Source organism: Microtus oregoni, unplaced genomic scaffold, assembly GCF_018167655.1.
Source record: "Microtus oregoni isolate MIOR12 unplaced genomic scaffold, Mior012 000026F_ref0000081, whole genome shotgun sequence".
NCBI lineage: Eukaryota > Metazoa > Chordata > Mammalia > Rodentia > Cricetidae > Microtus > Microtus oregoni.
Window position 1 is genome coordinate 3019977 of NW_024543085.1, and position 24605 is coordinate 3044581.

At 39.0% G+C, this 24605-nt stretch overlaps 1 protein-coding gene across 7 annotated transcripts in view; it reads left to right on the forward strand.

Annotated features, from left to right (window-relative positions):
• Positions 1-24605, forward strand: part of Ppp1r9a (protein phosphatase 1 regulatory subunit 9A) — a 286389-nt gene that overhangs the window by 178214 nt on the left and 83570 nt on the right. For 5 of the 7 annotated variants that reach the window (XM_041675345.1, XM_041675346.1, XM_041675344.1 and 2 more), the window contains 3 exons: positions 3837-3941; positions 17935-18070; positions 23169-23234. In XM_041675345.1, coding sequence (XP_041531279.1) covers positions 3837-3941; positions 17935-18070; positions 23169-23234 — 307 coding nt within the window. The remainder of the gene's footprint in view (positions 1-3836; positions 3942-17934; positions 18071-23168; positions 23235-24605) is intronic. The other 2 variants (XM_041675347.1, XM_041675349.1) reach the window with 1 other exon arrangement.

A 24605-nucleotide genomic window follows, 5' to 3' on the forward strand; every position in this document is an offset into this window, starting at 1 on the left:
CTTCACTGGTGACTCAGTGAGAATCCACAGAAATAAGTGGTCCCTGCAAACTGCCTCACTATGTAACTAACAGAAATGTCTTCCCTGCTTCTCCGCGTTACCAAACAAACAAACAAACCAACACAAAACAAAACAATTACACACAACAAACAAAATTAATATGGAAGTCTAAACTTAAACTTGTTAAAGTCTATATGTATTTCCTACTCTTAACTCTCTATCAGAACTGTTGCTTTCAAATTCATGGCCCTACCCTGTGGCTCATGGACCATTGCCTTCTTCGTCTGCTAGTTTATCTTCACTGACTGTGCTTCAGACATGGGGCTTCTGAAACCTATCTAACAATCTGATTTCTATTTCAAATTTAGTATAAAAGACTTTAACTTCTGTTTTCCCCTTTTCTCTGTTTCCATTTTTGTTTGTTTGTTTGCTTGTTTTCTTGAGACAGGGTTTCTCTATGTAGCCCTGGCTGTCCTGGAACTCTGTAAACCAGGATGGTCTCGATGTCAGAGATCTGCCTCTTGAGTGCTGGGATTAAAGGCATGCACTACCACGCCCAGCTTCTCTGCTTCCTTTAAACTGTATCATTTTGAGCATTGACTCTGCTCTTCATTGCTTTCATGTAAAGCTGACTGTTCCTCTTTCATCCTCATTTATTTTACCCATACACTCTCCTTACGTTGTGGGTTTCTTTCTTTGAAGTGCCACAGGCTTTTGTGCTTTTGTGGTTTGGGTTTTTGAGACTGTGGTCTAGGCCAGGCTTTTCTGTGTATTCATTGGTATCTGTTACGCTCCTTTAAGAGGACCCCTCCCCAGTTTATTTCTGCTTTTGCCCCAAGTGCCTTCTTTTAAAAGTATTAAGTTGTGTGACTCTTAAAACAGTGTAGCCCAGTGCCTGTTCAAGTTTCCAGTTTAGACAGGAAGGAAAGAGGATTGTCCTGACTCAGTTCCAGAGAAACAGAGCCCTCCATCCTGGATGAAGACAGCACCAGGCAGGGAAGGCGTACAGGCAGAGCAGGAAGCTGGCTGGCCATGTTTCACATCCTGACTCAGGGAGCAGAAAGAGTGACCAGGAAGTGGGTCCATGATGTAAAACTTAAAGCCCACCTCTAGTGGCCTACTTCCTCCAGCAAGGCTTTCCAGATGCTTTCCAAATGTACCAGTTGGGGATCATGGGTCCAAGCATATGAGCCAATGAGTGAAATTTTATATTCAGATCACAACAGTGAATGCTGATGAGTATGATGTTTTATATGAAAGGAAAGTAACAAGATCCAAAATAGTACATTCAGTCATAAAGGGTGAGAAAGGGGGTTGGAAAGGGACATTATCTGCCTTCAAGATTTTCTTCTAAAGCTTCAGGGATCAAGAAAATGTGGTATTTACAAATAATTAATAATAGATATGATAATAAATGATAGATCAACAGGACAAAATAGAGAACCCAGAAACAGACCTAAAGTTAGCATTGTGAATTGTTTACAGTATAAAATCCAACTGGGTCACACATTCATAATTTCAGAGAATTTGTAATTTTTATGTATTAATATCATTCTTAGGAAGATATTTTATGTCACATAATGAGAGACACTTGTGTTCAGTCACACAACTAAAGGGAACAGACAGCTTCGGTTTGCAACCATAGCCACACATGAAGTTCTCAGAGAAACTCAGAACGTCTACAGCGCATTTCTGTGAAGTCTGATCCCCACTAGGGATCATGAAATGCTTGTGCCATGATTTGAACTGGTAAATGCAGAAGAGAATTAGAAGGGTAGTGTGTCAGAATCTTCCGCTATCCCAAGAGGGCATGGAGTTCAGTAACCCCGCACAGCTCTCCAGAGCAAGGTGTAAAAGCCTGCCCCCTCCTACTGCTGCTTTTAATGATGGTTCCCCAGCCAAGGCTGCCACTGCACCCCCATTATCATCATCATCTGGTCTAGAACCAGAATGGCAAAAATGGGGATGGGGGTAGGGAGAATACAAGGTACAGAAGGAGAAAAAGAAAAAGAAAGAGCAATAAACTGCCAGCAGACATGAATGCCAGCAAATAATATTTCTGTTGTTTCTGCGATCACTCTGATGTCGGAGATGTGGCGGGAACTGGGCTTCAGCACGTAGGGGTCTCTGCAGTGCCACAGTTTGACTGACTTTGTAAGCACTCGTGGTAGCTTCAGTGGATCCTTCAGAATGTGATGTTCAAATACAGGTGACCCCCTGAAGAACATAAAAGGTGACTTTCATAAATGTAAAATAAGATTTTATTCAGTACTCTAGTAATTTTAGAAAGTAATAAGAAATAAATGTGATTCAGAGAGTATTTGGGGGAGCCAAGAATCTCAGCAGGGGTGTAACCCAGAATTGGAGAGCTTGTCTGCCTACCTTGGGCTCATCCTCAGCACACCTACTTCCTTTGTCTTTTCCAAGGTTCGAGGTAAGTAGTAATGTCTGAATAATAAAGCTGGGTGAGCCTGAAACTCCATGACTGACAACATAGAAAAAGATCTGAAAATACCAAGGATTCTTTGACTCCCATACGTTTGTTTCATTTCTACCGTGATTGAAACCCTGAGTCGAGTCTCTACCCTGGAAAGGCTCATGTGGATAAAAATATATAGCAAATTGATTCTTTACATCTGTCTTTATAATAGCTAAGTTTGAAAATTATTCATGTCTATTTACAAAAAGCAAATGCACAAAAATAATTTGATATAGTTGTCAAAATAAATTAGATAGAATTACAGCTAGAATTACCAGAGGAAAAATCTCCTATTTAATATTGAGTGAATAAAGTAATAAGATAAGAGATAGACTTTGTAATTTGTGAAGCATACATTTGTATTGTATATTCATTGGCCAAACACACAGAAAAACAGTATGTGGTCATCTGTACTGAAGAAATATAGGCAATAAGATTATAGGAAAACATCTAAGGAGCATCCCCTTTTTTGTAATGAATTAAAAATGTTTTAAATATTGCACAGTGCTCAAATTGATAAAGCTGGAAATTGGGTGGCTGAGTGTGTGTTATCAACTTCATACCACATTATTCCATGCCCAAAGCATTTTATGAGGAATAAAAACCGGCCTATATAAAACATATGTGCACATTTAGAAGTACTTACACCTTTATCAATATTAATATAATACACATCTCAGAAGCACATCTTTGAGCATATAGAAGCATACACATGTACACACATGAGCATTGCATATTTGAAGCACTGATGCAATTCCTGCTGTTTTCCCTGGGGGAGGAGAGCAGCGACAGGCACTAGGTGTTAGGCTCGAAGGATATTGCGGCTGTTCCTATTACATGCAATTAGACACAAACGTGCTAGACATCTGCCATGCATTATAGTTGCCATTTTAAGACTATGTGCGATAAACTGAATCCTTTCAATATTACTTTTCCAGCTTTCGGTGGAATTACTTTTTGTCATGTCCGCATGTGTACGTACATTTATATGTTTATGTGGGTATGTGTATATGTTTGTGGAAGAGAACAACTTTAAGTTTCGTCCCTCAGGTGCTGTCTCTAGAATATCTCTTTGGCCTTGAATTTGCTAAACGGGCTTGGCTGGCTGGCCAGAAAGCCCCAGGGATCCACTTGCCACTTGTGGACATTTTCACGTTGTTTCTGAGTGTCAAAGTCAGTTCCCTGTACTCGAGGCAAATCCTGTACTAACTGGACTGTCTCTGCAATCTTCAAAAGACAGCTTATTGTGCGGAAGATACATTTGGAGGCAGCTAGTTCTTGGTCAAGTTCTTTTCTAGGAAGGGCAGTGCATTAGCAAATGAGTTCACTGTGGGTGTTGTTTTCTCTTTTTCTCCAGGATCCAAGTCAATGACCAGATTGTGGAAGTAGATGGAATCAGCCTGGTGGGGGTCACACAGAATTTTGCAGCAACTGTTCTGCGAAATACCAAGGGCAACGTCAGGTAAGTCTGAGGCTTTCTAATGAGCAGCTTGGCAACTTCATACTTTTATGGATGGCAATTTCCCCATACATATTTATAATTATAATGACAATCTTGTCTGAATACTAAAACGGTGTGAACTCTGCTATTGCTAAGCTGTATAGTGTACCTTATTGTTTACACAGTAGAATTACCATGGCCATGACTTCTTAGTCACCACCTTAGTAAATATTAATGTCCTCCTCAATTCCTTTTAATGAAAACAGTTTGGGAACAATTGAAACTGAAGTGGATGCGCACACACCAATGGCATGTATTATTAGACAAACAGGCTGCTTGATTTGAGGCAGTGTATTTAAGAATCTGTTTATTGTTGTTAAGAGTTAGGCAGGGTCTATCTTCAATGAATCATGTCTTTCTAACTTAATAACACAGAGGGTACAATCTTCAGATTTGGGAACTTCTTTCTAGTGCCCTGCTTGTGAGAATTACGACTCTTACATAAGAAAGCCATTTTATACGATTCTGGTTGAACTTTGAAATCAGTTTACTTGATTGACATTTACTTTTTTTGAAGGCACTGTAAAAATGTATTGCACGTTGCCAAAATATCATGAACACTTTAAGGAGACACTATTTAGTGAGTGTAACTGTGAAAGCATCTCAGTGCTTCCTCATCGAAATCAAACTGTCAGTCATCCTGAAAATACTGCAAAGGTGATGTCATTGAGCAAGGGCGCCAGTGTCCTCACGCAGCATATTTCCAGCTTCCGGCTTTGTCATGTGATTTTGCAGGCAGCCTCGAGGAATACAACCTAAACAGACATGTAGGTGGGGCCTGTTCTTTCCACTCAGGTGCCAGGGGTGCCCAATACCTCTGTGGTGATGCTCTATAGCTCTGTGGCTCCTTGGTAAGTACGATGGATGTTCTTCAAGACTTGTTTGGAAACTGCTCATTAGACACCAAGACAAACTCAAAGAGTAAAAAGGATACACATTCAACTGGGAAGAGCACATCCCAGTTGGAAAGTCTGAGGGGATGGTAGATCACGCCTATTCTGTCTTCTTTCTCCCTACTGGCCAGGACATTCGTGTTAATATTTCAATATCTGGAAAAGTGGCAAGTGTGTGTCACTTAAGTGGTTTCTCTCTTGTCACTCTCTCCTCTTTTCCTTCTACCTTAATTCCATCCAAGTAGGAGAACATAATTGCAATTTTCAAAATATAAAGTGCTGTTATGGAAAAATAAATTGATCTTTTGTTTATCTCAAATACATCTAATACAGAGGAGTAGAAATAATCATAGATCCATCACAGCTACCTCCTCTTTGGCCACTTTCAATGAGTCTGACTCTCTTGGGCCTGGTGGTGGTGGTCCCATCTGGTGGTACTTCTCGTGTTTCTGTGATCTCCTATGGTTCCAGTCATCGTCCTTCAGGCCTGACTTGTGTGTGATTATTTCTGAACCTCTTGTTGTCACTGTTTTCTGTTTGAAATGCTGTCTTCTACCCAGAACTGCTGCATCTTAGACAGCTCTCAGCTCCTTTGCCCTCCAGACTCCCTTCTTGGCCTCAGGTGACTTAACTGATGGCCGCCATCTTCATACCGTTGTTTCTCCTTGAGGTGACAGAGAATTCTGATTTCACCTTTGGCTTTGCAGAAATCTTGTGCATGCGTGGCAGTATCAGCCTCCTTCATTCCATCCTCATTATTTAGCCAGGATCTGAATTTGCTGAAGTTATGTGATCCACAGTCTTAGTTAGTTGACTGCAAGAGAAAGTGCCGTCATGATCCTAACTTTGTAAGAATAACATGCAGATCTTCCAAATACACTTCTTAGTACTTTTATATGAAATATTAATTAGAAACTAGACCTGAATTTATCATCAAATAAGATACGCATGTGTGTGTATGTGTTTTGTGTGTGTGTGTGTGTGTGTGTGTGTGTGTATTTTGTATTTATTTTTCTCTAGCATTTGGTTTTGTTCAGAACAAAACTCTCAGTAGGTTACCCTGGTTAGCCCGGAACTCTGTATGTTGTAGCTTTGAGCCTGTGACTATTCTCTTCTTTCTGCCTCACATTACTGGGTTTAGGTATGTGCCTCACTAGTTCCATATTTCTTCATAACTAGAGACTTACATGTCACATTTAATGATTATTAAAATGTGTTTTTATCTGGTGCTGTTGTCAGGAACGTCTCTATTCTGATAGACTTTGTCCAACCACAAATCACAGATCCTATAGAAATATGTGGAATTCAAGGTTGTAAAGAACTAGAAATACAGGGAGAAGAGAAAAACAGGATTGTGATTTTTTTATGCATTAGAGATTAATCTTTTGTTTCCTGAAAATTTACACGAAAAATCTTGTCATATTTAAGTATAAGTCATAGTCACACTGAATTCCCATGAGTTCACCCATAATTTCAGAAAACAATTTTTTCCTCTTCATATGCTCTGTCTTACTAAGATGTGAATAATGATTCTTGAATTTATGAATCCATGGTATGGGTAAGAGTACTATTAGTATACCATTTGCTTGTCTCTGGTTTTGTTTTTATTTTGTGGGAAAGTCTGGTTGTTTGTCATATAGATAGGCTATCCTAGAACTCATAATGTAGCACAGGCAGACCTCAACCTCCTAAGTAGGAGTTACAGAAGTATGCTATTGTTGTGGTCCTTCCTTGACAGGGTTCACACGTTCCAGAGTAGGGGGCATGTGGATTAGAAATTTTAGGCAGAAAGAAAGAATAGAGAGGCACAGAATAGAGGTGGGAGGGCCATTCAGAGAGTACTGAATTATCCCACATTTATTTCCGTATGCTTATATACTCCAATCCAAAAAGGGAGGGAAGAACTCAAAAGACTGCCTTAACATGAGAGAAAGAACATTACCTCTTCAATACCTGAAGACCTGAGTTAAGTATTCTGTGTTTTAGGTAGGCCATTCGGGGACCTAAGGTGTGGACCTTAGGCCAAGCATCCTGTAGGCAGCCACTCCCTTGGTCAAACCTCTAGTCAAATCCCTGAAGGAGCAGGAATAGGCATGAACTCTATGACCTTTAGTCAAGGTGGAATAGGTCAAGCTGTATGAGCGATCTTAATACCCAAAACACCAAGTAATCATACCCTAGATCAAGATATCTTGTTAGTAGCTACACCATAGGTCAGACCTCTTGTCAATGATCTTGAAGGAGCAAGAATAGGCCTGCAGTCTCCTTTATTCAAGGTGGAACAGACTCAGTTCTGTGGGCTCCGACATGCAACCTCTAATTATACTGATTGGCTCATTGGTTGGTTGTAGTGCTGAGGGTTAAAACCAGAGAAGGTGCATAGCCTGGCTGACCATGAACCGCAGTTTCCAGGAGTATCAGCACTGCCCCAGCCAGCAGTGGTCTCTGTGCTTGTACTTGGTGGTCTCTTCCTAGCTGTAGATCACAACTCAATTTCTTCTTCTCTACAGAGATGTGAACAACAGATTGAACACTTGCCTAAATTTGTGACATTCCTGGCAAAATAAAAGACAAGGTTAAGTTCTATATCCAAGATAAATGGTATGACTTTGAATCAATCTGTTAATATGTAGTGATTTCTACTGTCTTTCTATTGTTACACAGATGCTTTTTACCTTTTTAAACTACTCCCTAACATTTTCTTCTAATAGATTTATAATTATGGTTTAAAATTAATTTTGTTCTAACTAAACATGGCCCATCAAACACAAGACTCTCTAAGAAAAATATTTAGTAAATCTGACAGAAATATTAACAGATGAATATGCAGATACCAAGCCTATTGCTTCTGGTGCATAGAATATAAACCTTGAATGTTTATTTTTGCATAAGCAGACTCTGATGAGAAGAGCCTCCTCATAAGTGGGAGCCATGTCACATGAGAAAGTGACATCCTGTCGACCATCATTCAGGTGATGGGACTTTAAGAAACTTACATTTCCTCCATAGGCTTGCTTCATCCAACAATGAAAATATTCTATAATAAACATAGTAAATCCTGTTCATCCAAGTTCAAAAGAAGAAAGCAGTGAATTCATTTTATAATATATATTGCGATGTGTAAACTAGGCTGGAGCTTGTCGGGACTGCTGAGGTGCTCAGCTGCAGAATGCCCGGAGCATGGTCCTGATCCTGGTGAAGACTGTGGTGTGCATCACCAGTCAATGTACAATTCCCGGGAAAGACGAACCAGCCTATCAGAACTGTATATAACAGTAATCGGGTTGGCGACGTGCCTGGATTTCCTGTTTTGGTTGACTTTCTGAGTCAGTTTGATGGGCTAAGGTAGCCCCACAAAGCTGATAGAGCACCAATTATCAGATCCATCAATCATCTACAGCAGCCATTTCCCAGTGGGGACAGACATCATGCCGTGCTAGGGGTGCAGGTGGAGGACCCAGGAGACAGAATGCAAGCTTTGTTTGAGCTGGAGTTGTCCACTTTCTCCTGTTCTTAGACATCGGCAATGTGACTTTCTGGGCCCAAGACTCCCGCCAGGACTTAACTCCGGTGGCTTCACTGTGACACACAGTGTCTACATGGCTAGTTATATCTCACTAATACATGTGAGTCAGCTCAAATCACATCTCGGCCGAGTGATTTCTTAGTTTACTGTGTTTACTGTGTATAACTCTTAGTTAGCCTAATGACATTGCCATGTTCCCACATGTCCATCATCCATGACCCTCTGATGATCTTACCCTTGTAGAGCACACTCTATTCTGCTCCCTGTCTTATCATACAGACCTGTATCCTCAGTCCATTGTTGTTGTTTAAGTGTGTAAAGCAAACAGAAACACAGGGACAGTGGAAGTAGACAGTGTCATTGGTATCAGTGAAGTACCCGATCTTCTACCAGTTAGTGTGACCTTAGGACATTGAGGAAAAACCCTTCTATTTTTTCTTTCTTCTTTCCTTCCTTTCTTCCTTTCTTCCTTCCTTCCTTTTTTCTTTCTCTCTTTCTTTCTTTTTTCTTTCTTCCTTTTTTTCTTTTATTGGCTATTGTTTCCTTTATCTCAGTGTACAGTGGCAAAATGCCTATTTAACATGTGCAAGGCCTTGCAGCTCGTCCTACAACTACAAAACAAAAGAAACCAACCAATGGACAGATGAGAAAAAAAACAACTTAAATGAGTCAGGAAATACTTCATGTTTATGCATCAGAATATATATAGTTAAGATTTTAACTTTCTCCAAATTAATCTGTATAATAAGTCTCATCAGGTTATTTCGTAGAAGTTACTGCTTGCTTGCTTGCTTGCTTTATCCTTCCTTCCTTCCTTCCTTCCTTCCTTCTTTTCTTTTTTTTTATTTTTGAGGCAGCCTTTCTCTGTAGCTTTGAAACCTGTCCTGGAACTTACTCTGTAGACCAGGCTGGCCTCAAACTCACAGAGATCCACCTGCCTCTGCCTCCCGAGTACTGGAATTAAAGGTGTGTGCTACCACTGCCTGGTGGAGTTACTGCTTTTTAAGCAGATCAGAGTTGGAGGCATTCCCTGCCTGAAGACTGTCCTGATCAAGGCAGTCTGCTTACGTGAAAGAACAGTAATGGAAAGTGAAGGTAATGAATAAAGTTGGAATATAGACTTCCAAAAGCTCCTTACTTCTTCTTTTTTGTTTTCCCAAGATGTGGTTTCTCTGTGTAGCATCCCAGGCAGTCTTGGAAGTCACTGTGTTGACCAGACTGGTCTTTAACTCACGGAGATCCACCTGCCTTTGCTTTCTGTGTGCTAGGATCAAAGTCTGGGCCACTACTGCCCAGTTAAGTTTCATACTTTTTAAAAAAGAGATACCAAAGTTGTTCAGGGCGAGAAATTATAATGTTCTTACCAACTATGTGGAAGAATGGGAGAGCCCTATTAAAAAGAAAGGAAAGAGCTGGGCAGTGGAGGCGCACGCCGTTAATCCCAGCACTCTGGAGGCAGAGGCCAGCGGATCTCTGTGAGTTCGAGGCCAGCCTGGTCTACAAGAGCTAATTCCAGGACAGGCTCCAAAAGCTACAGAGAAACCCTGTCCTGAAAAACAAAACAAAACAATCAAACAAACAAACAAACAAAAAAAACCAAAGGAAAAAACTCCTGACCTTTTTCTCATGGCACAAATAATAAGTAGTTTATGATCAGTAAGAAACCTAAATGTATCAATTAGAACCAAAGACATTTTTAGTGAGCAAATATTTATAATTTTGACTTAATTAAAAAATTGTAAAGTGTAAGAAAATAATGGTAAATTGCACTAAAATTTAAAACTTCCTTTAAAATTATCTTAACGATGTTACTTAGATGAATGTTTTTAGCACTGACTGTTTGTCTCTGCGCAGCCAATCGGTATGCTCTCCCTCAGAGCACACCCTGCTTTTTCTCACTTGCCTAAGTCCTTTGTGGGGGGCTGAGGCTTCAATTTGGCTCCTTTGTTGGTGTTCTTGTTCAGTTCGCATTTGGGCAGTCATGCTGTATGGACTCAAAAGGTTATAGCCTGGAATATACGTATTCATCTAAATACATATATACACAGTAATCAAGGGAAAAGAGGCTGTGAATTTGAAGGAGAGCAGGGAGGGTGTATGGGAGAGTGGAGAGAAGGTAGAGAAGGGAGAAATGTTGTGTTTAAAATTCAACCTCAAAAATAAAGCAAAACAAAAAGACAATGAGGAGTTGAGAGTCTAATAAAATAAGAACACCAATGAAGATGATTTAAGTAAACTTTAAAGAAGAATTAGTATTTATAAAATGGTTTATGACAATTATACACAAGATTTAAAGCACTTACTATTCAATAGTTAACAAATTTATAGGGTCATACCTTTAAAGTAGACATATAGTTAGGTTTTAATATCATCCTATTAAAATATGCCTATACTTGAGAAGGGCAATTCACCAAAGGATATTTTGTTCTGAGTACATGCATTGTCTCCCAGCATCACTAATCATTCAGGGACAATGTATTAGTGAACAGGGAAATGCTACTGTATACTGTTTCAGAGACTGAATGTTAAAAATTTATGATTTCGTGTATTGATAAGCACTGTAGATCAACTAGAGTATTAATGGTGGTGGGAATATAATAGATCTCACACAATTTGCAAGTTTGACAGCTTCTCCTTCTCCTCTTCTCCTTCTTCTCCTTTCTCTTTCCTTGCCATGTAACTGAAGAAGACCTTGAATTCCCAGTCTCCCTGCTTTAATTGGATAATTTTGAAAGCATGCATGTCCTGCCTGCCAGCTAGCGTTTTTTGTTTATGTACTCATGAACACTAAGACACATGTCTATACAAAACACAAATACATAGGAACATTATTAATAATAGCTGAAAGAAGAGATAGTTAAAATGTTATTTAACTAATCATGCAATGAGCAAAATGTGTTACGTCTCAGCCAGTAAACTGCTTCAGGGCCGTGTGAAAAGTCAAAGTCACGATAACCATCTCCGTCCATAGGACTCTCACAGCCACTACACTGAGAAAAGCCAGGCATGTTGGGCAACATGGTGGCACGCCTTTAATCCAAGCAGAAGCAGAGGCAGGTGGATCTCTGTGAGTTAGAGACCAACGTGGTCTAGAAAGCTAGTTCCAGGACAGCCAGAGATACAGAGCAACTCTTTCTCAAAAAACCAAAGGGTAGGGAGGAGGAAGGAAAGAAGGAGGAAGAAGGAAGAAAAGGCAAGTCAGACACAGAAGCCAGGGTCCAGTTTGATACTTATTTTGTAATCTAAGAAAGGCAGAACTATAATTACAAACCATGTCTGAGTGTTTTGTCAGGAGTGTTTTGGAACTGATGAAAGTGTTCCATATTCATGCCATTGTTTGTTATACAATTTGGCAGTTATCAGAATCATCAGATTATCCAACGAAAGCGTGGTCAGTTTTATTAGACATATGTATAACCTCAAAAGACAGAATTAAAAGTTGTGTGATAGTCGCTGACCTAGAAAGTGTCATTGCCTGCATTGTTGTGGCTGCATTGGCAGTGTGTGAAGGAGGTGAGCTCTCCAACCATAGTCTGCCTTAAACTGATTTTCTGAGCAGTAATCTGTCTCTTTTACGATGCTGTGCACTTTTATTTTTAAAGACATTTTATTGCTATTGCTTTTTTTTAACCAGAAAAAAAAATACCATAAAATTATATGCATGTGGAACTTTTTTCTTGTTCAAACATGGATTTGTACATATTTTTTTGCGTTTTTTAATCTATAGCTATAAGCAGGACGTAGTGCATCTTGGTCCACTATTGGGTGCTGCACATGGTTTCCATAATTAGTATTCCATTAAAAGTTCTGTGATCCCAAACATCAAATTTTTATTTTCTCGTGTTTTTCTGTGATCCATCTCAAAGCCGGCTATATGGACCTCTCTACAGCGTTACCTTATAGCATAGGGAGTATTCTCTTAGATACAGTTGTTTAAGAGAGTACCCAAGAACCTATCATCTGCTCATGACCAAATATTTAATGCAGTACTCTTTTGGTACTTAAGCTGATAAGATTGAGTCAGTATGTCCCTCTCCTCATTCATGAGAAGGTAATCACACAAAATCAAACTTCCCAAAGCCAGGGGTCACTTGTTCAGTTGATTGGGTATATGGATAGATGGCTGATCAAACAGACAGAGGTAGAACAATATGATATCACTAGATAATTTGTTTATTGTTATATACCTAACTAATGGAGAGCCCTGAAAATGTATAGACTAAGAAAAAGTGACCAAGGTGGTGAGGGCTAAAACTCATTTTTTTTCTACTTTTAAAAGTTAAAATATTATTAAACCTTTTCACCTTAAAAACAGAAATATAAAGAAAATACAGCAGCAGTTGTAAAACATTTGAAAGACTTAATTCTGGGGGGAAATGACTAGATTCTATTTGAATATTTGTTTAACTATGTAAAGTTGTGTTGCATTGTTTAAATATGTGAAGATACCCCACTGTTTTACCTTGCTTGCCTAAGGCACCTGACTGGTTTTTTTTTTTTTTTTTTTAAAAAAAAAGCCGGGCTGGAGAGATGGCTCAGCCATTAAAGGCTAGGCTCACAACCAAAAGAAGCTTAATGCCAATAGCGAAGGAGGTATAGAAGAAACATCAAGGCAGGGAGAGTAAGTAGGAGGAAGAATTTAGACTTGAGAAGAGGAAAGAAAGGGAAACAACAGGGAGACACCAGAGGCCAGACAGACAGATATGGAAGAAGCAGGACAGCAGGACATACAGAATGAAAGAAAGATAAAAAATACCAAGGCAAATGTAGATGAACAGAAACAGGTTAAATTAAGTAAAAAGAGCTGAGCATTCATGATTAATAATAAATCTTCATGTCTTTCTTTGCAAGTTGGTTGCCTATGCAAAGTTAAAAGCTTAACTAGTTAGCCATCTCTCTAACCCTCTTCGTGTATTGTTGTTGCTGTTTCATTTGTTTGGAGATAGGGTCTCATGATCTAACTCTGACTGGCTGGGAACTCACTATATAGACTAGATTGGCCTCAAACTCCCAAAGAGTGTCCTCTCTATACTTCCTAAGTGCTGAGATCCTAGGCGTATGCCGCCATGCACAAATTTTTTAATGTGTTTTTAAATAGACCACATAGTTATGCTTAAGGTACTATTACTAATCTGTGAGACTGGGCCATCTCAGCCGGCAGCCTTGAAGTTATTCTGAATGCAGAACTCTGAAGAAACTTCAACAGAGGCGCTCTGAAAGGCTGGATCACTTGGGCCTACCATTTTCATTGGTGTTTGGTCTCCTTGCTCTGAAAACACACAAACTTTCAAAGGTCATGTACATATCTGCACTAACACAAGTATGGACTGCACATTGTATGCAAGCCAGCCAAAAAAGCTTTTGTGTGTGTGTGTGTGTGTGTGTGTGTGTGTGTGTGTGTTATGTATGAGCAAGTAAAATATATCTGTCAACTTTATAAGTTATTTGGACTGGATAAGCAAACATCTATCCATACCATATGAAGGATGGCATGTAATGATAAGTCATGAGGGCTGTGTGAACAAGACATCTTATGTCTCATTCAGTCTCAGAGCTGTTCCCACATCAAGGGATCAGCATATACATCTCCTGTCTTTTAGGTTTATTTCGTTATTATCTGTAGCCAAGATTTTCAGGGCTTTTCCAAGTCAAATTTGGTCTTTATTAAATTTAAAGGAATTCACACCCTTTCATTTCCTATGGAAGCAAAAGCATAAACTCTCTCCCAATGCAATACATTTTCTGAATTTCCTTTTGGAGTTAAGACATCCCTAAGGTTTCTAGACTGGTTTAATCCAGCAGTGCCTTTTATAGCCCCATGTTTCTCAGCAGCTCTCATCTACTCATCAGCAATCAAAAATTCAAAGTCAACAAATCCCAGACAGGATCCAGATTCTCTGTGTATTTCCCGTCTTCACATAGCTTGCTTTTTTTTTATGTTACTATACTCTTTTAAGACTTTACTTAATTATCTTTGTTTATGTTTTCCTTTGACTGTCTATATTAACTTTCTTTTCTTTGTTAAGCACCTACACACGGTTTAAATTCTTTTTCAGTCTGTACCTGTTTTACTATGCACCTGTAGCCTTCTCTAACTGTGTGAGACTAATATTAAACTCTTCGAGCAGCAGCTAGGCCTCTGCCATGCTGCCCTGGAAGTTGGCTCAGGTCGATGAGAACCGAGCCTACTGTGAAGAGCTCTTTTTTTCCTTAATTTAACCTGTTTCTATTCACCTACATTTTGACTCAGGGCTTTTTGCCTTTCTTTCATTCTGCTTCTTCCTTTTATGGCTGTCTGGCCCCTGTCATCTCCTTTCTTTTTCTTCTACCCAAGCCTAAATTCCTCCTCCTCCTTTCCCTGCCTGGAAGTTCTGCCTATATATCCATCCTTGCTATTGGCCATTCAGCTTTTGATTAGACCAGTCAGGTGCCTTAGACAGGCAAGGTAAAAGGGCAACACATTTAACATCATTAAACAAATAGAGCATGCCTTTACATAGTTAAATGCAGCATATCTTTGCACAGTTAAATATTCCTCAACAAAGAGTAATGGATGCCCCCTCAGAGGACCGTAGTTTTGTTCCTAGCATCCACATGATGATTTATAATCATCCATAACTCCAGTTCCACAAGATCTGATGTTCTGACGTCTGTGGGCAGCAGGCACATACACGGTACATAGACATATATGGTACATAGACATAGATGGAGGAATAGCATTCAAATACATAAATAAATATTCTTTTAAAAATACACATAAAAAGCAAATCTAGGCTTGTCTAAAACAGCCATTCTAGGATATGAGGTTTTTTTATTTAATTTCTTTATAAGTGTAATATGAGACACAAGTTCTGATAAACATGTATTTATGAAAACATAAATTCAAACATCAAGATTAATTTAGTGCACTAACGATGTTAAGTCTCTTATTATAGTGACTGTAATATCTCTCATTAAATCATCCTGTGCATCTTTGGGCAATTCAGAGCAATCTTTTTATAACAGGAAACAAAGATGTTGTCAATCCTTACAAACACGTACAGATAAACAGAGGGAAGTGATATGTCAAACTGTGTTTCTAAATTGTGGATACAGTCTTACTTTAAAAAATGCTAAGATATCTACAAAACACTCATAGAAATAGTGATTTAGTTTAGATAGATTGTAGAACACAAAGCCAATATTTAGAACTCAGTTATATTTCAACATTCTAAAATTTAAAAAATATCACATTTACTTCAGAAAGCACAAACTGTTTGGAGATACTTAATTGCTTAAGGCCTGTGATCCGAGAAAGTAGAAAGTAAGAAAGATGTCACGTGTTCATGGACCACATGAGCTCATACTGTCAGGGTGGCTTTTCAAAACAGTTCCAGGTCAAACCCTGCTGTGCTTTCCTGGAGAAAGTGCCAGGCTGATTATAACCTCTATATGCAAATATAGAGGAAAGACACACAGAGGTCAAGAACTTAAAGCCTAGTTTCAAAATTAACTGTGTAACAATCGTGGGAGTGTTGTGTCGGCAAAAGTATAAACACATATGGGTGGCAAAGACTGCAAAGTCTAGAAGTTGTCTCACAAATGTAAAATCAACTGATTTGCACAGTGTAATAAAGCAATCCAGTGTTTGCCAAAAACAGTCTTTGTGTGTGTGTTTATTGATTATATTGAGTTATACATTTTTCCCTGTTTCTCTTCTTTCCTTTCCCCTTCCCTTCTACCCTCTCCCATGGTTCCCATGCTCCCAATTTACTAAAGAGATTTTGTCTTTTTCTACTTCCCATGTAAATTAGATCCATGTGTGTCTCTCTTAAGGTCCTTATTGTTGTCTAGGTTCTCTGGGATTGTAAATTATGTCTAAATTATGTAGACATAATTCTTTTGCTTTGTGTCTAAAAGCCACTTATGAATGAGTACATATGATATTTGTCTTTCTTGGTCACTCAATATGATGTTCTCTAGATCCATCCATTTGCCTGCAAATTTCAAGATATCATTTTTTTCAGCTGTGTAGTACTCCATTGTGTAACTATACCACATTTTCCTTATCCATTCTTCGGTGGAGGGGCATTTAGGTTGTTTCCAGGTTCTGGCTATAACAAACAATGCTGCTATGAACATAGTTGAGCACATGTCCTTGCGGCACGATTAAGCATCCTTTAGGTATATACCTGAAAGTGGTATTGCTGGGTCTTGAGGAAGGTTGTTTCCTAATTTTCTGAGAAATCACAGTTTCATATAAGTGAAACTCCCAGAGATTAGTGTGGGACCAGAGTGAAGAAGTTTTCTAGAAAATAATATAAGGAAATGCTTTGGGTTGATAGACTTTGCCCATATTTTCATTGATATAGTGATCATGGGCCTTTGTGTTTGTTGTTCTTATTGTATCAAACATTTAAAATAGGTGTGTATTACTGAATATGAATAATATTTGACAAAGAAAATCTGGAGGATCCTTTTTATACTTGACTCCCAAAGAGAAATGAGATGATGAACATCCGAGCCTAATTCTAAGCCAAGTCTGGTCTGTTGGAAACTGTATGAAAGTGTTTTGGAAAGGAATTAACTAGAAACATCTAAGAACAAATAATTTGATCTTCATTGTCCTTATACAGAAAATGGTGATCTACATGGTTTAAGACTGAATAAAACAACATCCTGTAGTCAGGGGATATGCTTAACAATTAAGCGTAGAAAATACTGAGCATCACATTTAAAATAATGATTCTAAGTGGTGTTTAGGAACCATATACTATAGGCATATTATTTGCGTTTTGAAAATAGAATCATATGTTAATGTGAAAGAATATGCCATGCTATATAAAACACATAATACTGACAAAGGTTGATCATAAATGATATGACTTAAAGAAAGTTAACGTTTTTCCAGTTTATTTCTTTTAACTTAGCATCTTATATGAATTAATATCAACAGATATTTTCCCATTGTTTTTTGATCCACTGTCTTCCTAACATTTTCAAACACACACACACACATACACACACACACACACACACACACACACACACACACTTTACCACCTTTTTCTATAATTTTTTTGTTAAAAACAAATTGCAATAAAACCCTTCTATTTCTTCTTATCAACAAAGTCCTAGAAATTCAGCAAAAGGCAACGTCCCTCAATTAAGCACCTAATGTGGGGCCCGCTACAAAATACTTTTTTTGCAATGTTATGGGACATTTTTATAGAAATGTTTTGGATCATCAGGTCCAGGTGACTACATCCTGGCTTCCATTTCTTGAGTCATCAAAATGTGTAAAGTACTGCACAGATTGCATCTGTTATGACTTTCCTGAGTGTTCATCCTTCGTGGAATGTCCCTGATTTTTGCCCTTCTTTTTTCTTGCTTAGCTGTGTGTGGAAAGTGTTTCCCTGGCTGAGTAAACCGATCGTCTCTTAGCTATCAGCAGTAGTGCTTTCTAGTCAAAATAGACTCTGCGCTGGCTTGAGTGTGACCATTCTCCTTAGCTGGCTGACTGTGACTGCGTTACCCTCTCTTAACATTTCCACAGGTTTGTGATTGGGCGAGAAAAACCAGGACAAGTGAGTGAGGTTGCCCAGTTGATAAGCCAGACCCTGGAGCAGGAGCGGCGCCAGAGGGAACTGCTAGAACGCCACTATGCGCAGTATGATGCGGATGATGATGAGGTAGGGAGCACAGCTGTTTCTTCTCAACTTCTCACCATGATGCTCCTGTCTCACAGGCTCTGTATAGTCTCCGAAGGAGGACGTCTTCTACGCCGAGCTGAAATTCAACCGCTTGGAAAAGAAATACCACTTGTATCTGATATTCTCTTATAAGTTGATTCATGATTCCTAGAACACTATGGAAGCAAATCATTCTTAACTTTTTAACAAACTATTGGAAAAAATTCATAGAAACAAGCAGAACTTTTATAAATAATGGCTGTCTGTATTGTTGGAATTAGATGGTTTTTCTTTCTGCTTTGTATGTTTTCAATCATTTCCAAATGGTCTAAAATAGTTTGTAATACTTTTTTCCCTTTGGAAGAATCAATAAAACATTTAAACGAACACACACACATACACAAGCATAGACAGAAAAGCAAGGGAGATGGCTGAGGATTTCCAGAGGCTCCCCCCTCACCCCAGGAAGAGAAAGTTTTTTGGATGTGCTTGCAGGGATCTGTGCTAACATAATGCAGAGCAGAGCATTTCCCCTCGTGTATGTCCCATGGCACAGGTACATATTGGAATGATCTTACATCCTGAGCTCTGTGGAAGATCAAGTCAATGAGTCAACACTAACCCCCCAGTGAACACGGCTCTCCGGAACCCTTGTGTGCTATAATGAGACACAGACGCTGCGCTGTTTCTAATGTCAATTCCAAGTGCACACTGATAGGCTGGGACAGCACACTTTATTACAAACACATTCAAACGTACATATGTTTCATATTGGCATGTCAAAAGATTCATCAGTAATTTAGTTGTAGTATTTCATACTTCATACACGTGTAAATGCTCCGAAAAAATAAATATTCTTTATGTCAGCTGATACAGCACAGGGAGATTTCATACCTTCAACTTCTGCGCACCTGAATATATTATTTATCCAGACTGTGTTTTTGCTTTTATCTATGACACAGAAAGAGATTAATGAGTGGGCATTCAGGTCTTTTTCATGTATATTTAATTTAGCAGGCCTTAATCCAAATATATATTAAATTTTCATGTGTTTGCGGTATAATGAGGACATAGTCTCCATTTGTTATGTTAACAAATTGCAGGTCACATATCAATTAACATTTTATTTTGTTCTGTTTTTATTTGTTTCTTGAGACAGGTTCACCTTATGTGAAACCCTGCCCAGGCTGTCCTTGAACTCATAGCAGCTCTTTCCCTCAGCTTCCCTGCTTTTGGATTACAAGTGTGAGCCACCATACTTGGCATCGTTCAACTTTGGACAAAGAATGATACAGCAGAGAGATTATCCATGACTGAAATAGTCTTTTAGAATTATTTTCCCCGTTTCATTTTGTACTTACGGAGTATATTTGGCCGCAATTTCCTTGTACTGGAATACGAAGTCAAAAATACATTATCTAAAAATTTGAAACTAAACAGATGTCCTCAAATATTTGGCCTAGTTTTCAATTCCCTACTCTAGTGTTTGCTGTTTTACTAGAAGCATCTAGGCCTACCGTAGGATTATAGAACCATTTTCTTCAGGTGTGGATTTTCACTTCTCTCTGATAGAATTTTGTATTAGATGGTCTGGGTACTAGAGAAACATCAAGTGGTGGAAAAAAAGAGAAGCCCCGCTAAGACTGTGTGCCACTGTGTTGCTGGCTATAAAGTACAGACGTTAGGCTACATCAGAACGCCTGTTGGCTCATGGTCCACACTTAGAAAGTAAGCACTCAGTCTGGACCAAGATGTGGGAGCCTGCTGGTAATGCCTGCCCTGAGGAAGCCGAGGAAAGAGGACAGAAGAGCTTGAGTCCAAGGTCTGTCTGTTACGGTGTTGATTTTGTTTTGTTTCTCTGTGTTTAACTAAAGAGAATAGGTTTACAAGTAAGGGGGGTTGCTAAAGTAATCTAGACACTGTAAACCTCCTCTAAAGTTCGCTATCTCATAATCATGTTTCTTCCAGTTACTTTGAGGAATTGACTGATCACAATCAGCCAACCTAAAGTTTCAACATAAGCTTCTAAAGTCTCTCTTTCTCCCCCCTGCCCCTGTGTGTGTGTATGTGTGTGTGTGTGTGTGTGTGAGAGAGAGAGAGAGAGAGAGAGAGAGAGAGAGAGAGAGAGAGAGAAATGGGGAAGGAGAGAGGAGAGAAGGAAGGAGGGAAGAGAGAAGAGAAATAGAAAGGGGTAGATGGAAAGTGATTTTCCTCTAAATTCATAGTTTGAATAAATGAAAGAATTATTTATTTGTTTATTTAAGAAAAGCAAAGAGAGTTCTTTGCTAGTTGAACATGTGCTTTTAGGCGGAGAAGAGTGAGTGAAACTGGGATGATAAACTTTTCTGGGATTCGATCTCATCAAGCCTTTAAAGCACTCTAGAGAGAGGGATTCCCCTGCAGCTCCAATAACCAGGGTGTTTTTCCAGCTGTCTGACTAGTTGTTGGCAGTCTCAGATTGGTGCTCTCTCCCTGGCCCCAGAGCCTAATGCGCTGTGCAGGTTTTAGGTGGAGCACACAGAACACCCTTCATGGCTCTCTCTCTATTCAGACCAAGGATAACTGGACAACAAAAGGTGTGAAAGTGATTCTTGTCGTTCCTCAGGTCTGTGAGCCTTTGTTCTGTGTGACTATTAATAGGGACAGTGCAAACTTGGCTACCTGCTTTACTGTAGTCAACCATGTGTACGTATCATCCGATAGAGTCTAAAGAGATCAGCTGATCGAGACATGTTTTACAAAGGATTGAGTTAAATGTTCTCTTCCTTTATACATTGTAACAGTCGAAATCTGGAGCTCAAGACTGTTTTAATGCAGGTAACATTGACCTTCTTTAGTTGGACTTCCCTTGTGCTCTTTGTCCAGTGTCCCCCTTTCCTAGATGTTCCACAGTGCCTTCTCACAGAAGTCACAAGGAAAACAGCCATTAGTCTTCTGTTCACAGCAGAGATGGAAGTTGTATAAACATTGAAATTTACTCCACTGTTAGAACTTCCAATAGTGGCACTTGATTCAAATTTTTAATTAATGCTACCAAATATTAAGTTGGGGGATGAGGGTTTTATCTCTGTTTTCTGTTTTCTCTCTTCCACTGTTAATGAAAAATAAAATGACTAAGAAGTGAGTGAAATGAGAAGGGCCAATATTGGATATCCAGTGGTTAGACGGGCCTTGAATAATTGATTTAATTTCATATATAATTGACCAGTTTATTGATTTCCGTATCTTTGTTAGGACAGGCCTGCCTGAACATGTACAGTCAGTCACAGGCCTTTTCACTTTTCTTATAATTCACAGAATCATCTTGTAATTTCAAATTTAGAATCATTTTATTTGCTAATATCTCCTGTGACCTTGCCTGAGTACAGCCAGGAAACCCTCTGATTACACAGAGCACCAAGTTGAACTAGCCACTTTCCAAGCGAGGGCGGAGATGAGTCTTGCCCACAGAAGGGTGCAAGGCTTCTGTTTTGATCAAATTATGCAGGGTTCATTTTAACTCGGAGCACTTCACATTGACAGGTTGCTTGAGTTGTCTGTACAGGAAACATCTGGATGCAGAATAGTTCCTGCAGTTGTTAAAGGACACTGGCCCTTTGTGAAGGGAGATTGTTGTGCATGAGATTTCTGTTCATCTGCGGTAACGCTTTAGGAAATTGTAAGTCATGCTCTAGTAGAATTGGAAATGTATAGATAATCCTCCAACTATTTAAATTTCTGCTGCTTCTGCTTTTCTCCAAATATTTGAACTAGAAGAGTTTCCAATAAGCAAACAGCCAATTCTGTTTGAATTTGCATTCCTGTTTCTGTGCGCTCTGCTAACCATTCTAATTTGGAAAAGCACAAGGGGCCCTGCCTGGAGGCCGAAGACTAGGAGGGGATCCCTCAAAGAGCAGGAGATGGAAATCTGAAGGCTGCGATGGGTGACCGCATGTCTGCTTTTAGGAGAACTGATAATCTCACTGGGATTGTTTGTTTCCTCCCTCCCTTCCCTCCCCTTCCCTTCCGTACTCTTCCCTCCCCTCCCCTCCCCTTCCCTTTCCTTTCCTTCCCTTTATTTGTTTCTCCCTTTTCTTTCTTTCCAATTTGAAAGGTAACCATGGAGGATTTAATAAAACCCTCAGTTAACACCATGCCATGAAACACTGAGTCTATGGTAAAATTTTCAAGTAGAATTTAACATTTAATCTCCCATTATAATCTATAACTGTCGATGTTCACCCGACAGTGGCTAGGTGATACTCCTCTGTTATTTACTTTATGGAGTGTATTTGTATTTTCGCTGTATTTCTACATAAGAACAGTATGCAGTTTGAAGTGCTGTGAGCTGAGGCTGGAAACAATATTAACTGCACTTGTATCTCTGGTTCAGAAAATAGGTATGGTCACACTAAGTTAAAAGGAGTCAACTTACAAACTTTTTATGATTATTTTAGTTCCTTAAAGATCCTTTGATAATGGAGTGTTTGTCACATTGTAAAGCATATATCACAAATGACATTTCAACCTCTCTCTAGGCAACATGATTCATCATCAGCAGAAAACAGCTCTCTGTCTTAAAATACAACTTATTCTTTTCTTTTATTATTTATTTTTGTTGCTAGAATTCCATATCATTTTAATAATATTTTGACACTTTGCTTCTTAGGATCTTTCATGGATGGTATGAAATACCCACAGGAATATTTGTTTTTATTGCTTCTGTTAGCATCTAACAATTGGAAGCAAAAGTTTAATGGAAACTGTGGTTGCATAAGTATTAAAAATGGTTTACAAAAGTAATTTTTTGTGGGGAAAACATTGTAGAGCTAATACTGAGTTTGACTCAGGCTGTTTGCTGTTCCTCGTTAGAAACAGCTTGTTGTAGGTGAGGAAGAGATAGCAATGTTTGTTGCTCGCCTTTTAACACTGTGCATATGCCAATGCAGAGAGACGCCACCCTGTGTCTGCGACCTAGGGAACTGGGCGAGGAGGTGCAGCAGTCTCTTCTCGGTACTGGACAGTGTGTGGTCCAGCCAACACTTGAACCTTGATGTTTTTCTATCCTGCTCTTGGGCTTGGGGGGAGCCTTCTTTAATTGTTTCTGTCAACTTTTTAGAGCACTGTGGCTGAATTGCAAGGAATGTCTGGCAACTGCAATAACAATAACAACCATTTCCTTAAGGTTTGTGTTTTGGCAGAAAAATCTGCTTATCTGTACGCTCTTGCTTGGTGTGTGAAATTAAATATTCTACAAGTCTTATTAACTTCCTATTCCCTGAAAAGCATTTTTGGAGCTGTGTGTTTTGTGTATTGAATAATAATCTGAAAATCATGGTTAGAAAAATAGAATGTGCCTTTTATGTACAAGTCTGTAAGATGGACTCACTTCCTCTTAACCACGGGTATATTTAACCCCTAATCCTTTAAATGTTTTGTGATTCAAAAAAAAGAGGGGAAACTTTACAAAGAAACTCAGTATTAGGACTGTGTTTATGTTTTACAGTCTACATAACAATTTATTTTCTGCTTAAATCTGTTTTTGTTTTAGAAAAGAATCTTCTGATATTAACTGATTTCTTAAGTTTTCACTATATGTTTGGATGAACATACAGAATAGACAGACAAAAATAGGTAATGAACTTTAATTAGTCATAAAAATAGTGGCGCATCCAACAGACTTGTGTGTGGTTAATAGGGTCCTGATGAGAGGGGTCTGACAGCACAGAGCTCAATCCTAATAGTGGTCCAGAGGCTGTGATTCTTAAACTATATGGAGAGTAAGAGTTAGGGCAGGAACCTTTGCCTCTGCATGGTCTTCCTTTCGTACCTCATTTCCTTATAAACCTGTGTGGTTTATAAGAATTATAATGGAAATGATTTAATTATATTTTTCCTGTCCCTTTCTTTCTGGCTGCCACAGTATACATTAGTCATTTCTGTGCTAGATCCTAAAGCAACAGAAAACTTACTTGTCAGATCCTTCTAGCCCAACATATTTATCTGAAAGCATAGACTTTGTCTGCCTGGTGGTGTGTGTGAGTGATTCTGTATCACTCTGAAAACCACAGAGCCTGAAGTCAAAAGAGGTGGCGTGTGGACTAATATAGATGATATTATCCAACTTTGAAAATATTTTATTTTCAAAAAAAAAGTTTTCAAAGTTGAATGTAATTTTAACCGAAAGACTTGAGAAGTGCTGAATCACAGAAGGAAAGCCACTTGCTTTCCAGCGAGCGGTCATTGTACAGTGGGAGGCTTGTTCTCTTGTCTACCTGGACTGGCATTCACTGCAGAGATTCTTGGTTGTCTTGCATGTCTACATCATCTTCTTTGCTTTTCAGGGCTCTGTTTGAGCTTGGTCTATTCACCAACCCCTCTGGGGTTCTCTCAGAAGCTAAACTCAGAGTCTTCTTCTTCTGTTTTTAATGAGCCAATAGCACCATGGGCATCCCAACATTTTTTTGCTCATAAATATCTTCCATTAGCTTATTGTCTCGACAGTCACAATTATCAATGGTTAGTTGATTTCTACTTCTCACAGGAATGACCGCAT